At 43.9% G+C, this 14,282-nt stretch overlaps 1 protein-coding gene across 2 annotated transcripts in view; it reads right to left on the bottom strand.

Moving 5' to 3' along the window:
- Window positions 1-2,390: 2,390 nt before the first annotated feature.
- Window positions 2,391-14,282, bottom strand: part of fhip1b (FHF complex subunit HOOK interacting protein 1B) — a 28,369-nt gene continuing 16,477 nt past the window's right edge. For both annotated transcript variants that reach the window (XM_053627676.1, XM_053627678.1), the window contains 8 exons: window positions 13,451-13,696; window positions 13,148-13,315; window positions 12,894-12,973; window positions 12,623-12,792; window positions 10,266-11,612; window positions 9,986-10,164; window positions 9,147-9,309; window positions 2,391-8,924 (listed from right to left, as the gene is read on the bottom strand). In XM_053627676.1, coding sequence (XP_053483651.1) covers window positions 8,611-8,924; window positions 9,147-9,309; window positions 9,986-10,164; window positions 10,266-11,612; window positions 12,623-12,792; window positions 12,894-12,973; window positions 13,148-13,315; window positions 13,451-13,696 — 2,667 coding nt within the window. In that variant the 3' untranslated portion in view covers window positions 2,391-8,610. The remainder of the gene's footprint in view (window positions 8,925-9,146; window positions 9,310-9,985; window positions 10,165-10,265; window positions 11,613-12,622; window positions 12,793-12,893; window positions 12,974-13,147; window positions 13,316-13,450; window positions 13,697-14,282) is intronic.

The raw sequence follows: 14,282 nt of genomic DNA, 5'->3' as shown, positions 1-14,282 counted from the left end.
GAGAGAGAGAGAGAGAGAGAGAGAGAGAGGAGATACTAGACAGAGGGTGGTGGGTGTGTCTCATTCCCTCCCCTGCAGCATGCCACGGGTGGGATGCTTCTTCTTCTTCTACAAAAGATAAGAAAGACAAAGACAAAAAATGAAGACAAAACAAAAGTCCTCAGATCTCTGCATTGGAAAAACTACATCCAATGATGTTTCAGCAAGAATTGCATTTAGCACAGAATTACAGAATCACAGAATTAGCAAATACATGAAATATAGCCACATGGCGTACATGCTAATAGCATGAGGACAGGGTACGTTCTAGTGATTTACCAAAAATTTGTATTAAAAAATAAATAAATAAATAAATAAATAAACAAACCACATCTAAGAAATAATTTGGGTAACAGGACCGTGCGTCGAGATTGACCGTCTCAGTCAGTTACAATATCAACAAGTAAACAGAAAAGAAAATGAGAGAACTTACTTTTGGCCTTCAGAAGATCCAGATGATACAAATTCCTGGTGAGCATGTGACTCGTTCCAAATTTTAAGGTGGGGGGGGGGGGGTGGTCACGTGTTAGGGTAACAGGACTGAGTGAAAACCCGGGGACACGCCTCGAATGTGTATTTTAACTAAAGTATCACGGACTTCTTATGAAATTTTTTTAAACCATAGATGAGAAACAAAATCACACAACAACGCAAAAGAAAAGAAAGAAAAAGAAAAAGAATATTCCTGAAGTATTTTAATCATTATATATAATGGTAAAGTGTCGTGTTAGAGAGTGGGAACAGATAAATGCTATATTTTCAGTACTCTAGCTAGTTTTAAAAATGATATGTTTTTAATTTGCAGTTAAATTAACATGCAGGACACTTGGATTAATAATTAAATGTATTCTCCAGTTAATTTTCATGCATATAAATGTCCTGGGGAAGGAAATGGCACACATTCAGTGGAACAGCTCTCACACCGACTTCTCGAATCTGTTATTTCTGTTTACAGAGACAGTCAATTTGACGCACGTAAACTTACGACCTACTGAAATTCTGTTCCGGTGAATTCAATCCGTCTCCAACGGGTTGTTTTAAACTGACCTCTGATCTGATCAGGTAGATGCCCATTTCCTGCTCCCATACATTTCTTTTGTCAAGTCAATGTCTACTGTCTCTGTAAACTTCAGGCCTCAACTGTATAAGGATATTTACAATAGCGTGAAGCATATTTTTGTAAAGGTGAGAGGCAATTTCAGAGGAACTACATGTTAGAACTATGGTTATATTTAATGTCCAGAATTTAGGTCTATAAAAATTTTTTTTTAATTGAATCTTTTCTGTTCTAACGAATGTGTTTGATAGCTGGAGTATTGTAGCAAAGTAATTTAATGTGAGCCGCGTAGGCTTCCACACACCCACCATTGAAGGTAGGACATTATTTTGAACCGCAACCAACACAACGTACCGAACTCTGAGAACAATACCTAGACATCCTGCGTGCTTCCTGCAGACGAGGGACTTCTGTAGGGCGTCAGTGCTGGCTCTGAGGGAGGGTCTGATGAGGGAGGGTCTGATGTGGGTCTGATGAGATACAGGCTCTATGTTCTCAGTGACATGCTCTACTCCTTCAGCTGCAGGTTATGGCTACTGGATGGATGGAGCAGGGTTGAGGTGTGTCTGGAGCCCAGTACAATGCTGGCCTTCACCTGCCTCAAGCTTTGCCCTCATCCTGGGCAGTGTGGCTTGAAAGGGAGCTAAAAGCGATCCCCCAAATACATCCGACTGGTTACAGGAAACCTGTCTGAGTTCAGGGTCGTGAGTCTGGTGAGTGATGTGTAGTTCTGGATACATCAGCATGATCGGTGTAAATTGTTAGTATTTTGTTTAAAGAGCTTATTTTTTTCATTTAGTGCCACCCTTCAGAGGCTAAATAAGATATTTACACGTCTCCCAGAAGACAAAAGACTAACGATTTATACCGATCATCCTGTTCAAAAGTTTACACCCCCCTCGCTCTTAATGTATCATGTTACCTTCTCGAGCTTCAGTGAATGCGTGCACCTCTTGTAATAGTCGCGTACGAGTCCCTCAGTCGTCCTCGGTGTGAAAAGATGGATCTCGACATCATACAGCCGCTGCTGGAAAGGGCTCAAATATGCAGAAGATGCCGGAAAAGTAAAGAATGTGCCGGACCTGGAGGATTTTTGTTGTTCTGAAGAACAGCGGGCAGTTTAACTGCTCAGGACAAACAAGGGACTCGTGAAGAACTCTCACAAAACATAAACACATCATGCCGTGGATCAACCAGGTAACGACACACGGGATTAATAATCAAGGGTGTGTAAACTTTTGGTAATGTTTATAAATTTAGCTATTATCTTGTCTTGTGGATGATATGTAAACATCTGTTATGTGCAATAGATTATTCAGGGCAGGACTCAATAAACAGTACAGATATATTCATTTCCAAAGAGTTTCCCCAAACTACTTTAAATGTATGATATAAAATATATACAAAAATATCAAAATATACACACGAGTAATTAACCGAAATAAGCATACGTTCTGTACAATTGAGGTATTACCGAAAGAACTCAAATTTTTATAACGCGTGTTTAATTAGCACAAAGGGCGAGTAAAACTGTTACGGTTATAAATTAGACACGTAACTCCTCTGAAAGGACGGAAAAGTCCTCGGGACTTGGCACCACATCGTTGTCTAAACGCAAACTGCTTTCATGAGCAAGTCCCGAAGTCCACCTTTCTCCAATTCTCCTAGCTCTCCCGAGAAAAAAATGCTTGCTACGCATGAACAATTTCGATGCGTCGGTAGTTGATGGCCAACCAACCAACCAAGAGTCTAACCCTGGCAGCATCGTGGGGAAAGCCATGCAACACACTCGAACTCTTACACCACTGAAACAAACACCCGTGACCCATAAACACCGCTCATCTACCACGTGATCTTAGTGTCACACGTCCGTCAAAGGAAAGCACCACGTGCCGTCATGAATAATTAAGAGACGGCGTCTTCTCATAGGACAAGAACACGCAGTCTCGTGAATAATTATGAGACGCCGACGCGTCATCGGAGTACTATAGTACATCGCCACGTCGCTGCCTGAAGACGTAAATAGCAGAAAAAGGCTCAAAATGAACCCGTTTTCTCCTACAATTCAAATTGCTAACGTCGTCTTTTATGACGTGCGCCACAAACACCACTGCTAAAATCTCAGAAAATGTAGTTTAGTGTTTCATGACCCTTTAATAAGCAGAAGAACTAAATACCAAAACAGGGAAGCTGTTCCAGATGTGCTTATAATTTCCCATCATCACGCCTACACCGCTTGCATCTCGTTTATTTTTCTCCGAAAAGAAATCCGAAACCGCTTCCAACTCGTAAAAGAACCTTGCTTGGAAACATTCCGGTTTGGGCCTGAGCCATGACCGTTCAAAATCACGCTCGTAAATGGGTCGTGCTTTAGTTTTGGGAAATACCTCGTTTCGGGAGTTTTTTTCCCCCTCCCTATCACTATGAATGATTTCTACAAGAGCGCTACGTATCCAATATTCACCAGAACAATGGAATTAAACTCTGTTCTTATGAGCAGGCAAATCACAAACACCGTATTTATCCTTTTTTTTTTTTTAATCTCCCATTCCAACAATAAGCTTCTGTTTACACAGAGAAAGACCACAGGGACCGTTTCAGGAAAGTGCTAAGGCAGGATTTACAGTGCTGGAGTGTCCGCTTCAAGTTCGATACCTCTGTCCGTTTTCACCCCGGCGTTTCCAATTCGTCACGTGTCCACGCGGGTCTCGGATGAGCTCAGTGCCGCGTTTGTTCTGCGGTCAGGGGGACGACCGGGAAGACGTGCCGAGCTCCTCGATACCGGTGGTACGAAGAACACGCCCTACTACCGCTGATCGACGAGGAGAGAGACAGAAGTGGAGAGTTTAAGATGATGGACGGATGGGAAGGTGAGGGGAGGGGTGGACAAACGAAAATAAATATAAAAATACATGGCGAGCAAGCGGTGAATCATTTTGTGTGCTGTACGCCATGTAACACGAGGCACTGATTGTTTTTCCCTAGATGTTAGGTTTTGTATTGAACCATACAGATGTGTCTGAACTGAAACACACAAAAAACAACAACAAAAACGACAAGCACAACAAAACCAACGAGCTTAAATGAAGGCTGAGACATCTTCGGTATTGCCAAGTAAAACATTTATAAATGAATTAAAAAAAAAAAAAAAAAAAAATTCCCTTTTTTAGTGTTTTACAGATTTTAAAGTGAAACCGTTGATTTCCCCTATTGATTGAAGCTCAATTGGATTTATATAGAAAAATATTCCGGGCAACATTCATCATTTTACATTTTTTTTTCCCCATACATTTCTGTGAATAGTTAAAGAAAGAACAAAAAGAAAAGAAAAGAAAAAGAAAAGAAAAAAAGGTGGGGTTTGGTGAATTTCCCCAAGTTTAAGCGTTACTGTGTGCACACAAAAGCTGAACCGTTTCAGACCAAGAGCAACAGGAGCAGGTTTGCATAGATACCAAGCCGCAAAAACACATCAACACTTCAGCATTCAGAGGAAAAAAAAAAAAAACGTCCAAGATAAGAAAAAGAACCAAATGAACAATAATTAATTCGTTTAAAAATATATTTAAAAAATGAACTTCAAAATCCTTTCCGTGTTCCATTAACTTTACACAAATTTCCCCAAACGTCCTGCAGCCATCATCCGAGAACAAGCAATTACTCTGTTAAAAGCTTCATTACTCTAGCATCATTTTTACTTTTTTAGTTTTAGTTTTAGTCAGTGTTAAAATATGGATTATATCCTACAGGTCTAATCTAACCTTCTGGAACCATGTGTACTAGAGTAGCCTCACAAAACGGTGGCATAGCTAATCCAACACACTTTTTCAGGGTACACACACAAACGTGCCCCGTGTACAAGTCTTTATTTATCTTTATAGATCCAACTAGCAGTAAAACACCAAAGGGGGCCATTAACCTGTTTACTAGGCAATACTTGGCACCATAGCTCCTGATGTTGTTCCTAAAATAGCTATTTAATATTTACCTCTCCACTTTAATACATGCCGTACATGCTTACACAAACCACAGCCAATGGCAGAACACGACTCGTAAATAAATCCTAGCTCCTGTCAACAACTCTGAGCACCTCTAAAAGTGACTACTCGGTAAGATCCTGGCATATAAGACACATTTCAGAAACCCTGAACAAAACAAAAGGCCAGTTCATGTTTTTAAATGCGTATTTAAACATATGCCATATTGCCACCACCCCAAAAAAAAAACACTTTAAAAAAAAAAACAAACCAAAAAAAAAACCACACACACACACCACAAAATGTGACCTTGATGCTTAAGTGCTCAAACATATGAGCAGATGTTCTGCTCGACCACGAGTATAACTCCTGACTCGGAGAACATTCGGTGCGTCTCTGGAAAGCAAACGCTCCGATGGAACAATTCAAAAGTCCGTGCAAAGAAAAGCTCGTCGTAACGGGTAGCAATCGGACAGACGTCCCCCTCGGTGAGGACAAATAGACAGATTGATAGAGAACTGGCACTGAGACCGAGCTGCAACGTTTACACCCATCTTCTTAGTTTAACCAGCGTTTTCGGCGTTTCTATATACACGTACAAGTTACGACTCGGAATGAGACGTCATTCAAATTTACAGGTCTGAAAACAAACAAACAAACAAACAAAAAATTGTCACTGTGGTTTTTTTTTTTGTGTGCGTTTTCCTCCATTAAATGGAACACCACCATAACATGATTTTGGTACATTGTGTACAGAACATTAAAAGTAAGTGTACAGGGCGCGTAAGAAAGCGTGACGGACTGTCTCTATGGCTGTGAACAGTTTGGAAAAAAAGGTAGATAGCACAAAAACAAAGAAAGAAAGAAAGAAAGAAAGAATCAGTACATATTTTCAAAGAAAAAAAAAAAGATATTAATTTGGAGAACCACCCACACGCACACACACACACACACACACACACACACACACACACACACACACACACACACACACTAGCACATGCAGTACTTTCATAATGAATATTAAAGTCTCCTGGGGAGGCGCGGGGGGGGGGGGGGGATAAATCAAATAATAAACTAAAAAACATGCAGTGAATTTTACTGCCTGCTGCAACACTGACATGGCTTCTGCTCCTCTGAACATGGCGCATTCCCTGCACAGGCTGGAACTCGCCTAAAACCTGACGGTCTCGTCATCTACGAAACCGGCCAGTGGGGAAACTAAACGGCCCACTTATTCAGAAACTAAATGGAGCACCAGTAAAGGATCAGTGCCTTTCCAAAAATCTAATTCTCCTGTTGCAACGATTATCCTCCTCCTCCTCCTCCTGTCGTTATTCTCCTTCCAGTCAACTTCCTGTGCCATTTCGCACAGTCTCTCATGACCGCCTCCAGTCTCAGAGTATATTCAACTTGCTGTACTTGAAACAAAATATAATCTGACAATAGGAACGTAAAAAGTGGAGCACGAAGTGCTCTATTGTGGTATGCTCTTCCTGTGACCTCTTCTGAACTCTGAGACGATCATGCTCGACTGCCCACCTCTCCAGGTTTCCCCCTATTGCTCAAACTACTCACTGAAACAGTGGATACGTTTGTGACTGACGGTAACGGCCTTGGGTTTACAATCGGGATTAAATGTTATTCAGTAGCTTAGTATTAGCTCTTCAAGCTACAGAATTTGAACAAAAACAACAACAAAACAAAAAAAAAAGAGTCACACTGACGACGTTTACCCGGACAGTGATAATCTAATCATCGGCCTTATTCTGAATAAGACGTATAATATTCTGATTAAGGTGTTTACATGAGTCGCTTTTAGAATATTCCTTTCGTGTTCAGGTTTTACGTGTTGTATAAATAACAAAACTACAGTGCTGTGATTTCTTCAGTTTTTGCGTAGGTCTCATAATAAACCGCTTCAGAAATCTAAGATGAAACAAAGGCGACCAGCGTAAACACGAAACACAGTTTTTAAATAATAACAACGTTATTTATTGAAGCAAAAGAGCTATCCGATACCAACTGGGCCTGTGTGAAAATGTATTCCCCCCACCCCCCAATGCACTGATAATGGGGTTCAGCTGGACTAGACACACCCAGGCCTGATTACTGCAAACCCTGTTCAATCACATCAACACTTAAATAGATCTTTTTCAGCAGCAGGACGTTGGGTAAAAGATCTTCCTCAGTAACACACTATGTGCCAAAGTTGAAAGAAATTCCAGAAATGATGAGGAAGAAGTTGAAATTGAAATACATCAGTCTAGGAAGGGTTACAAAGCTATTTGAAAAGGCTCTGATGGTGTCGGGATGCTTTGCTGCTTCAGGGTCTGGGCAACGTGCAGTAATTGAGGGAAACGTGAATTCTGCTCTCTACCAGAAAATCCTAGAGGAGAATATCTGGTCTTCAGTCTGTAAGCTGAAACTCAAGCGCGACTGGATTATGCAGCGAGACAACGATCCAAAGCGTCAGAGTAAATCCTAGTCCTAGAGTTAAGTGAAAGACTGATCTCTAGTAATCAGACGCGATTGGTTGCGGTTATTGCTGCTACGGGGGGCAAAACCTGTAAAACCTGTATTTACTCGGGTTGCCTTTGTTTTATGTCGTATTTCGTTTGAAAATCTAACAGCACTGTGTATGTTTTACCAGGCGACTCGTGCACTCGGTTTCAAACGCTCAATACGTCTCAGTACGCAACAAACGCACCCAAGATTCCAGCGAGTAGAATACTGTACCGGTCACGAGAGCTAACTGGACAGTGCTCCACGTTAGTTCCGCAACTGCAGCTTTGAGGACAAAAAGGATTGTTATAGATGTATATTTTTAACTTATTCACACCAATCCTGTTTAAAAAACAAAACAAAACCATATTTCTACTTGGACGAGACTCAGAGATTTATACTTAAAGGGAAGGTGCTGCATGTCGTCATTTCCCCTCACTGTGTTCGGATAAACAGGTTTTGTACATAGTAATTGTTTAGGCCAGCTATCAAGGCCCTTATTTATGGTTATTGACAATCAAGCCACATTATGAAAACCATTTCCGTATATAAATGTACACAAGTAAGAGAAATATGCAGGTTTTACAGAGCTTTGTTTACATTTTTTCTTTTTCAGTAGATTCCTTGTTTAGAATTACTCGGTACAGATCTAATAATATAAAAAGGTCACAGCAGCATGCCTCCTACATTTAAAAAAAAAAAAAAAAAAAAAAAAAAAAGAAAGAAAAAGAAAAGAAAAAGATATGTAGTGAAATAACACCAACGTTTTACTTTAGGGAGTGCCTGTGTACAGCCGTGTTAAAGCGATCTGCTCTGAGCATACCGTGTAAAAACATTATACACATTTTATATAGAATTTATACAAGATTTATATGGACAACTTTCTAAAGCTTTAACAATTAAGCTCTTACATATCCTGTACAGTTTTAAAAAAAAATGTTTTTATTATAAACATGTAATTACACCTATCCTTACACGCTTGCTGAGTTTTCTTATTCCTTTTAAAAACCGTAGGAAGAATGGGTACGGTGCCCGTCACTCCTCGGTGCCTTGGCTGGGTGGGAAGGGCATAGCCACTGCATGCTCCTGTGCCAAAGCTGCCAGCTCCTTAAGAAATTCGGAGAATATGACAGCACAGTAAACCGTGTTCTTTACCCGCAGCGCCTCTGCTTGTTTCTCCAGGCTGGAAGCCCCAGGTCCGGCCACCACGCCGCGGAACAGAGCACTGTGTAGAGAATGGCTACCGTCCCTCACGTGTGCCAGAGCCGCCTGAGCTGCGTGACGTGCCCGCGTCGGACTGTTGGTATGCCTCAGTATCAGCTCGCCCAGTGACGGCTTCCGACTCTTCACTAGAAAAGAGAGACGTGCGTTTATGCAAGAGGAGCACGAGGGAGAAAAATGAAACCATCAGATTTAGAGAGGCGTGATTAACCTGATCTGCCATGCACGATCAATTTTTTTTCCCAAAAACCAAGGCGGACATTTTCTTGAACTTGACCTTTTCACACTGTGTTATGAATAAAACCACTATTTTTTTTATTGATTTCCATTTCTTCAGTTCTCACACTAACCCATCGAGTCCGATCGACGCAGAGGGGGTACTCCCGCGTTCGACTCCGTCCAGTCTAGTTTGCCTCGCGTGACGAGAAAGCGCCGAGCCTTCCTCAGCATAGCTGGAAAGTCCTCCTGCACTGCAGCGAATGCTTCAATACGGTTCTTTACAGATCCGAGCACCTGGGGGGGAAGACAAAGAAAACGTGAGAAATAAAAGGAAGCCGACGTCAAATTAAAGCGAGACACAGTCGTTTGTCATCGACGTTTCAGTCGCTGTGAATTCAAGTGGAGAAAAAAAAAGCGCTATAATAAAATGTATAAAAGGTGTTTTGATCAGAATTTTTTAAAAAATATATACTCGTTTTTTTTCTAATATAAACAAAAGAGCTCCTATCAAAAACCAACTGATTGCCTAAGCTGAAGAATCGCACAGGAATTTATAAGGGGGGGAAAAAAAAATTAAGCTTAAGATGGAGCCTTATAATTCTTGGCCCCTATTCAAGGAGTTTGAAAACTTTGGATTAATAAAAAAATTTTTAAAAAAACCACCAACAACACAGAATTCCCTACAGAAACCAAACACACAGGTCATATTCATTATGGACTTTCTTACAGCATATAAAATAACAGACTGAAAACTATTAAGAGCGCCACTGTGTCGGACTCATGATTTGGATTTACAATTTGTTCACGAGTTCGGGTTCATTCGTGCTGAAATTAAAGCGTCCTTCGGGGCGTTTTTGAGTAACGCGCAATCAGGTGAAACGTGTCGGACTGGAACGGTATCAGACGGTTGGATCAGACGTTTTGTTACGCTGTATAACTGTACGGGCTCTGGTGTCCAGTGAAGTCCTACCTGTATGAGAGACTTGACACTAGGCTGAAACACCATATTTGTGTTCAGGAGGAAAGAGCGGAGGAGAGGCTGAGGGTAGCAGGCGAGCTGAAACACGATGCCCGTCAGCAGAACGTTCACGTACAAGGAATTCTGTACCATGTTCTCCAGCTTCGAAAAGAGCACCGTCAAAAAGGGACCTGCGGACGCAAAGTGGACACCGAGGAAGATCGGTTTAATTCCTGTCGATCGGTTTATATGTATGTATATATATATATATATAAAAATCTCAGACGATTACCTATGTATGGTTGTGCTTGAGGTTGTCCGAGGGGTCGTGCTGGGCTAAACATGGCTGGAGTGGAGCTTTCAGGCTTTGATTCTTCAGTTCCCTGCTCGGTGTCCAACGAAGGGCACTCCTCATCGGGCCGGTTCGGATCAGCGGGATTAGATAACGGATCTTGTATGAACTCGTCAGTGCTTCGTTTGGGAACTCTCCTTCCCTTTACTCGCTCTTCTAGTTCTCTTAGCTCTTGGTGGAAGGCTTCGATGCTGATGCCCTGGCCGTTGGCGTCTTCGGACAGCGGTTCAGACGGCGCTTGTTCTAGCAGCTCGTCGATCAGGCTCTCGACCGACTCCGGTCCCGGGCTACTGCAGCTCGTGGTGATGAAAGTTTCAGCTGAGCTCGAGGCTGGAGTAGATCTTTTTCCCTCGCTGGAGCTACACTCCTGGGATGAGGACTGTAAGCCAGCTGGGCTTGTCTGTGGCTGTGGAAGCGTAGTAGATTGCACCTGAGATGGCTTCGTCACCGAACTGTACTCTCTCTGCAAAGGAAGACTGGATTCTGGAGATACAATCCCCACCCTTCCATTCACGCCTAATTCTTCCACTCCTCCACTAGCATCTGCATCTCTCTTTACCTTCTTCACCTCCATCCCTCTGTCAGACATATCCGCACACTCGTCCGCCTGTCCAGTGCCGTTAAAGAGTGCTCGGTGTGGAAGTGTGTGTGGTTGGTGCCCTGCAGGTTCTCCTGGTCCTGATGGGGGAACCGCTGATGAGGACGAGGACGATGATGACGGCTGCAGAGAGACAGAACTGGGCAACAGGCTCCGTTTCTTGCTGCGAGGTGTGAGGCTGATGCAGTTCTTACTGATTGTCACATCCCACTCTCCACTGTTTCGATCGGAGCTGCTCCATTCCGCACGCGCTGCTGCCACCGTGGCCGCCCTTTGCTGGATGTCTTTAAGCCCGGTTTGCTGCATGGAGAAGTGCTCAGGCACCATATTGAGAGATGGGTTGGATGAGGGAGGCGGTGGTGGAGGTGGCGCCGAATTGGGGGAAGGGTTTTCCCCATCGTAAGGTGCCGACCAGTCCCGACAGGCCCACGAGCAGAGCTCGATGCCCCGCCGTGCATCTCTGAGGTACTCCAGGTAACCAGACTCAGCTTCTGAAGCATCTGGAGGCTGATGCATGGGACTGTTGGGGGCTGGTGTGGAAATGCTGCCCCGAGGAGAGGAGGGAGTGTTGTCAGAAGCAGCGGTGGAGGACGGGTTGCCTGTGTTTTGCTGCCGAATGAAGAGAGCCAAGCGGGATGGAGTGCTGGGCTTGGTGTGAACGGGAGACTCTGAAGTAGGGCTACCCAACACTACAATACAAAGAAGGGATGAGATGCTTTTATGACCGACACGTATTAATTCATTACAGTTACTGACTCCTGACCAGTTTTGGGTAAGATACTCAAAAAACATAATCCACTACAGATTACTAATTACTACTTTAAAATTGTAATCGGATTACATTACGTTACTTTTAAAACTTGTCAAACGTACAAAAACACACTACAAAGTGAAACTCGTGGTTCTTTGTATGACATGATCAGAAAAATTAGGATTTATAATAAAACCCGCCTCGGGGGTTGTTACCGTGTGTCGGATGACCAGACGGATAAAATATCAAACTTTTCTCACTAGGCTAGTCTGGTGTCGCTAGCCGAGGGGAGACACAGCTAAGCTGTCACTGTATGGGTTTAGCTGCTACAGCGCCATGTAGAGTACATTATCTTTCCTTCTGCTCCGCTCAGATCATGTTCACGTAAACTGGAACTCATCTAGACGTTTACACGCCTTGTTTTCCTGCTCAGCCTCAGAGGATGTTTCCGTTTCAGTTTCAACTCCTTTACTGTTTAAATAAAAATCAGCGTACATCCATTTCCCCTCACGCTGACTGTATGAGCTAGCGTTCGGCAGAATCGAGATCCGTCAGCCAATAAGACACGAGTATTTCCACGTGTTTATTTTCCCGTAAACCCTGTCTGATTGGTCTCGCCTCCGTTCGCTGAAGATATAAAATCACAACCCCGCCGTCTTCTTTTACCGGCGTTCAGTTACGCAGTGACGAACCGCTCCGAGTGCAGAATTGTTCGCGGCTAAATAAAAAATCTTCAGGGCAATTTTTAAAAACGCACTTTACTTTTAATATAGTTTTCTTAACAATAAAGTTATAACGCAAGTAACGTCGTTTTACTGACATCACTAACTGTAATCACGTCCGTTTAAAATGTAACGCGTTACACCCCTGCAGTGTATACCATGAGAACAACTTCGGCTAGTTCCCGCCCTTACTTCCGATTAAGCCTTGTTTAGCATGCGTGCGTACCCTTGCCCCAGAAGACAGGTTCCTCCTCCCTTTCATTACAGGCTGCTGTGGTGATTCGACAGCATTCTGGGATGAGAGACAGGAACTTATCGGCTGATTTGCCGTAGAGGTCGGTCTCTCGGACTGCGCGCCGCTGACTCAGCATCACGTGTGTGCAAGGCAGCAGATACCTAAACACGAAACAGCAAATTAATGACTACACCGCTTTGAAAACGTATTCGGGATCTAAGAGGAATGTAGGTAATTGCATACGTGTGGCACAGACACACACCTGAGAACGAGCTGGAGCATGAGGTCTTCACAGTTGAGGGAGAGCAAAGTCTTGAAGAGACTGAGAGAGACCATGCATAGCTACGAGAGTGATGGAAGCAAAGAAAGTTACTACACGCTGCCACCCTATTCGAAATCTACATGAAGGCATTGCTGGTTCCAGACCTAACTGGACAGCTATGCAGGAAATGAAAAACCCAGTGGAAAAAAGGAAACCAGACAGATTTGCCAGACTTCCCAGAGGACCAGACCTACCCGTGAGTTGCTGCTGATGCGTGTGAGCAGTGTATCGAGGATGGTGTCGTTGTCATGACGATGCAGCAGTATGAAGCGAAGGAAGGTCTTGAGGAGCGACTTCTCCGAGACACTTCGTAGAAAAAGGTCCAGATACGCCGTACTTGCGATCATTTCGTCCACAGATGACTGGATTGAATAAGGATGGACAAAGGGGAAAATTATACTCCGCAGTCTCTCATCGGAATTAATACCAGGCGTACAACTTTACAATTCTTAAGCAGCACATTTTCAGTGTGGTTTCCGGCACCGAGAACCTCTCACCTTGTGCAGGGCAGGACCCATGACTGGTACCAGGAAGCCATTGTGGAGGTAGTCGATTAGCTGGCAGCGGACGAGTGGGTGTGCCACCTGTACCACGGCGTTACAGAACTCTAGACTGTTCATGAAGAGGACCAGAGATGACACGCCCATCCAGTCCTCCCTCCGTAGAGCATGCCAGTCATCACCACGCACCTCAATCTTCCGTGGCAGAGAGGAATAGAGAGCGCTCAGGCCCGTCGCTAGCACCTAGGGTACAGAGGTGTAGATTCAACTTTCCAGTTCAGCTAGTTTGTAATGCTGAGGCAGGGACTGGGTGTGTCGTAATGAGGCAGGGACTGGGTGTGTCGTAATGAGGCAGGGACTGGGTGTGTCGTAATGAGGCAGGGACTGGGTGTGTCGTAACGAGGCAGAGACTGGTGTGTCGTAACGAGGCAGAGACTGGTGTGTCGTAACGAGGCAGGGACTGGTGTGTCGTAACGAGGCAGGGACTGGTGTGTCGTAACGAGGCAGGGACTGGTGTGTCGTAACGAGGCAGGGACTGGGTGTGTCGTAACGAGGCAGAGACTGGTGTGTCGTAACGAGGCAGAGACTGGTGTGTCGTAACGAGGCAGAGACTGGTGTGTCGTAACGAGGCAGAGACTGGTGTGTCGTAACGAGGCAGAGACTGGTGTGTCGTAACGAGGCAGAGACTGGTGTGTCGTAACGAGGCAGAGACTGGTGTGTCGTAACGAGGCAGAGACTGGTGTGTCGTAACGAGGCAGGGACTGGGTGTGTCGTAACGAGGCAGAGACTGGTGTGTCGTAACGAGGCAGAGACTGGTGTGTCGTAACGA

This window comes from Ictalurus furcatus, chromosome 6 (assembly GCF_023375685.1).
Source record: "Ictalurus furcatus strain D&B chromosome 6, Billie_1.0, whole genome shotgun sequence".
Lineage (NCBI taxonomy): Eukaryota > Metazoa > Chordata > Actinopteri > Siluriformes > Ictaluridae > Ictalurus > Ictalurus furcatus.
The sequence above is the reverse complement of the archived record's forward strand: the minus strand, read 5'-3'. Positions and strand labels throughout refer to the sequence as shown.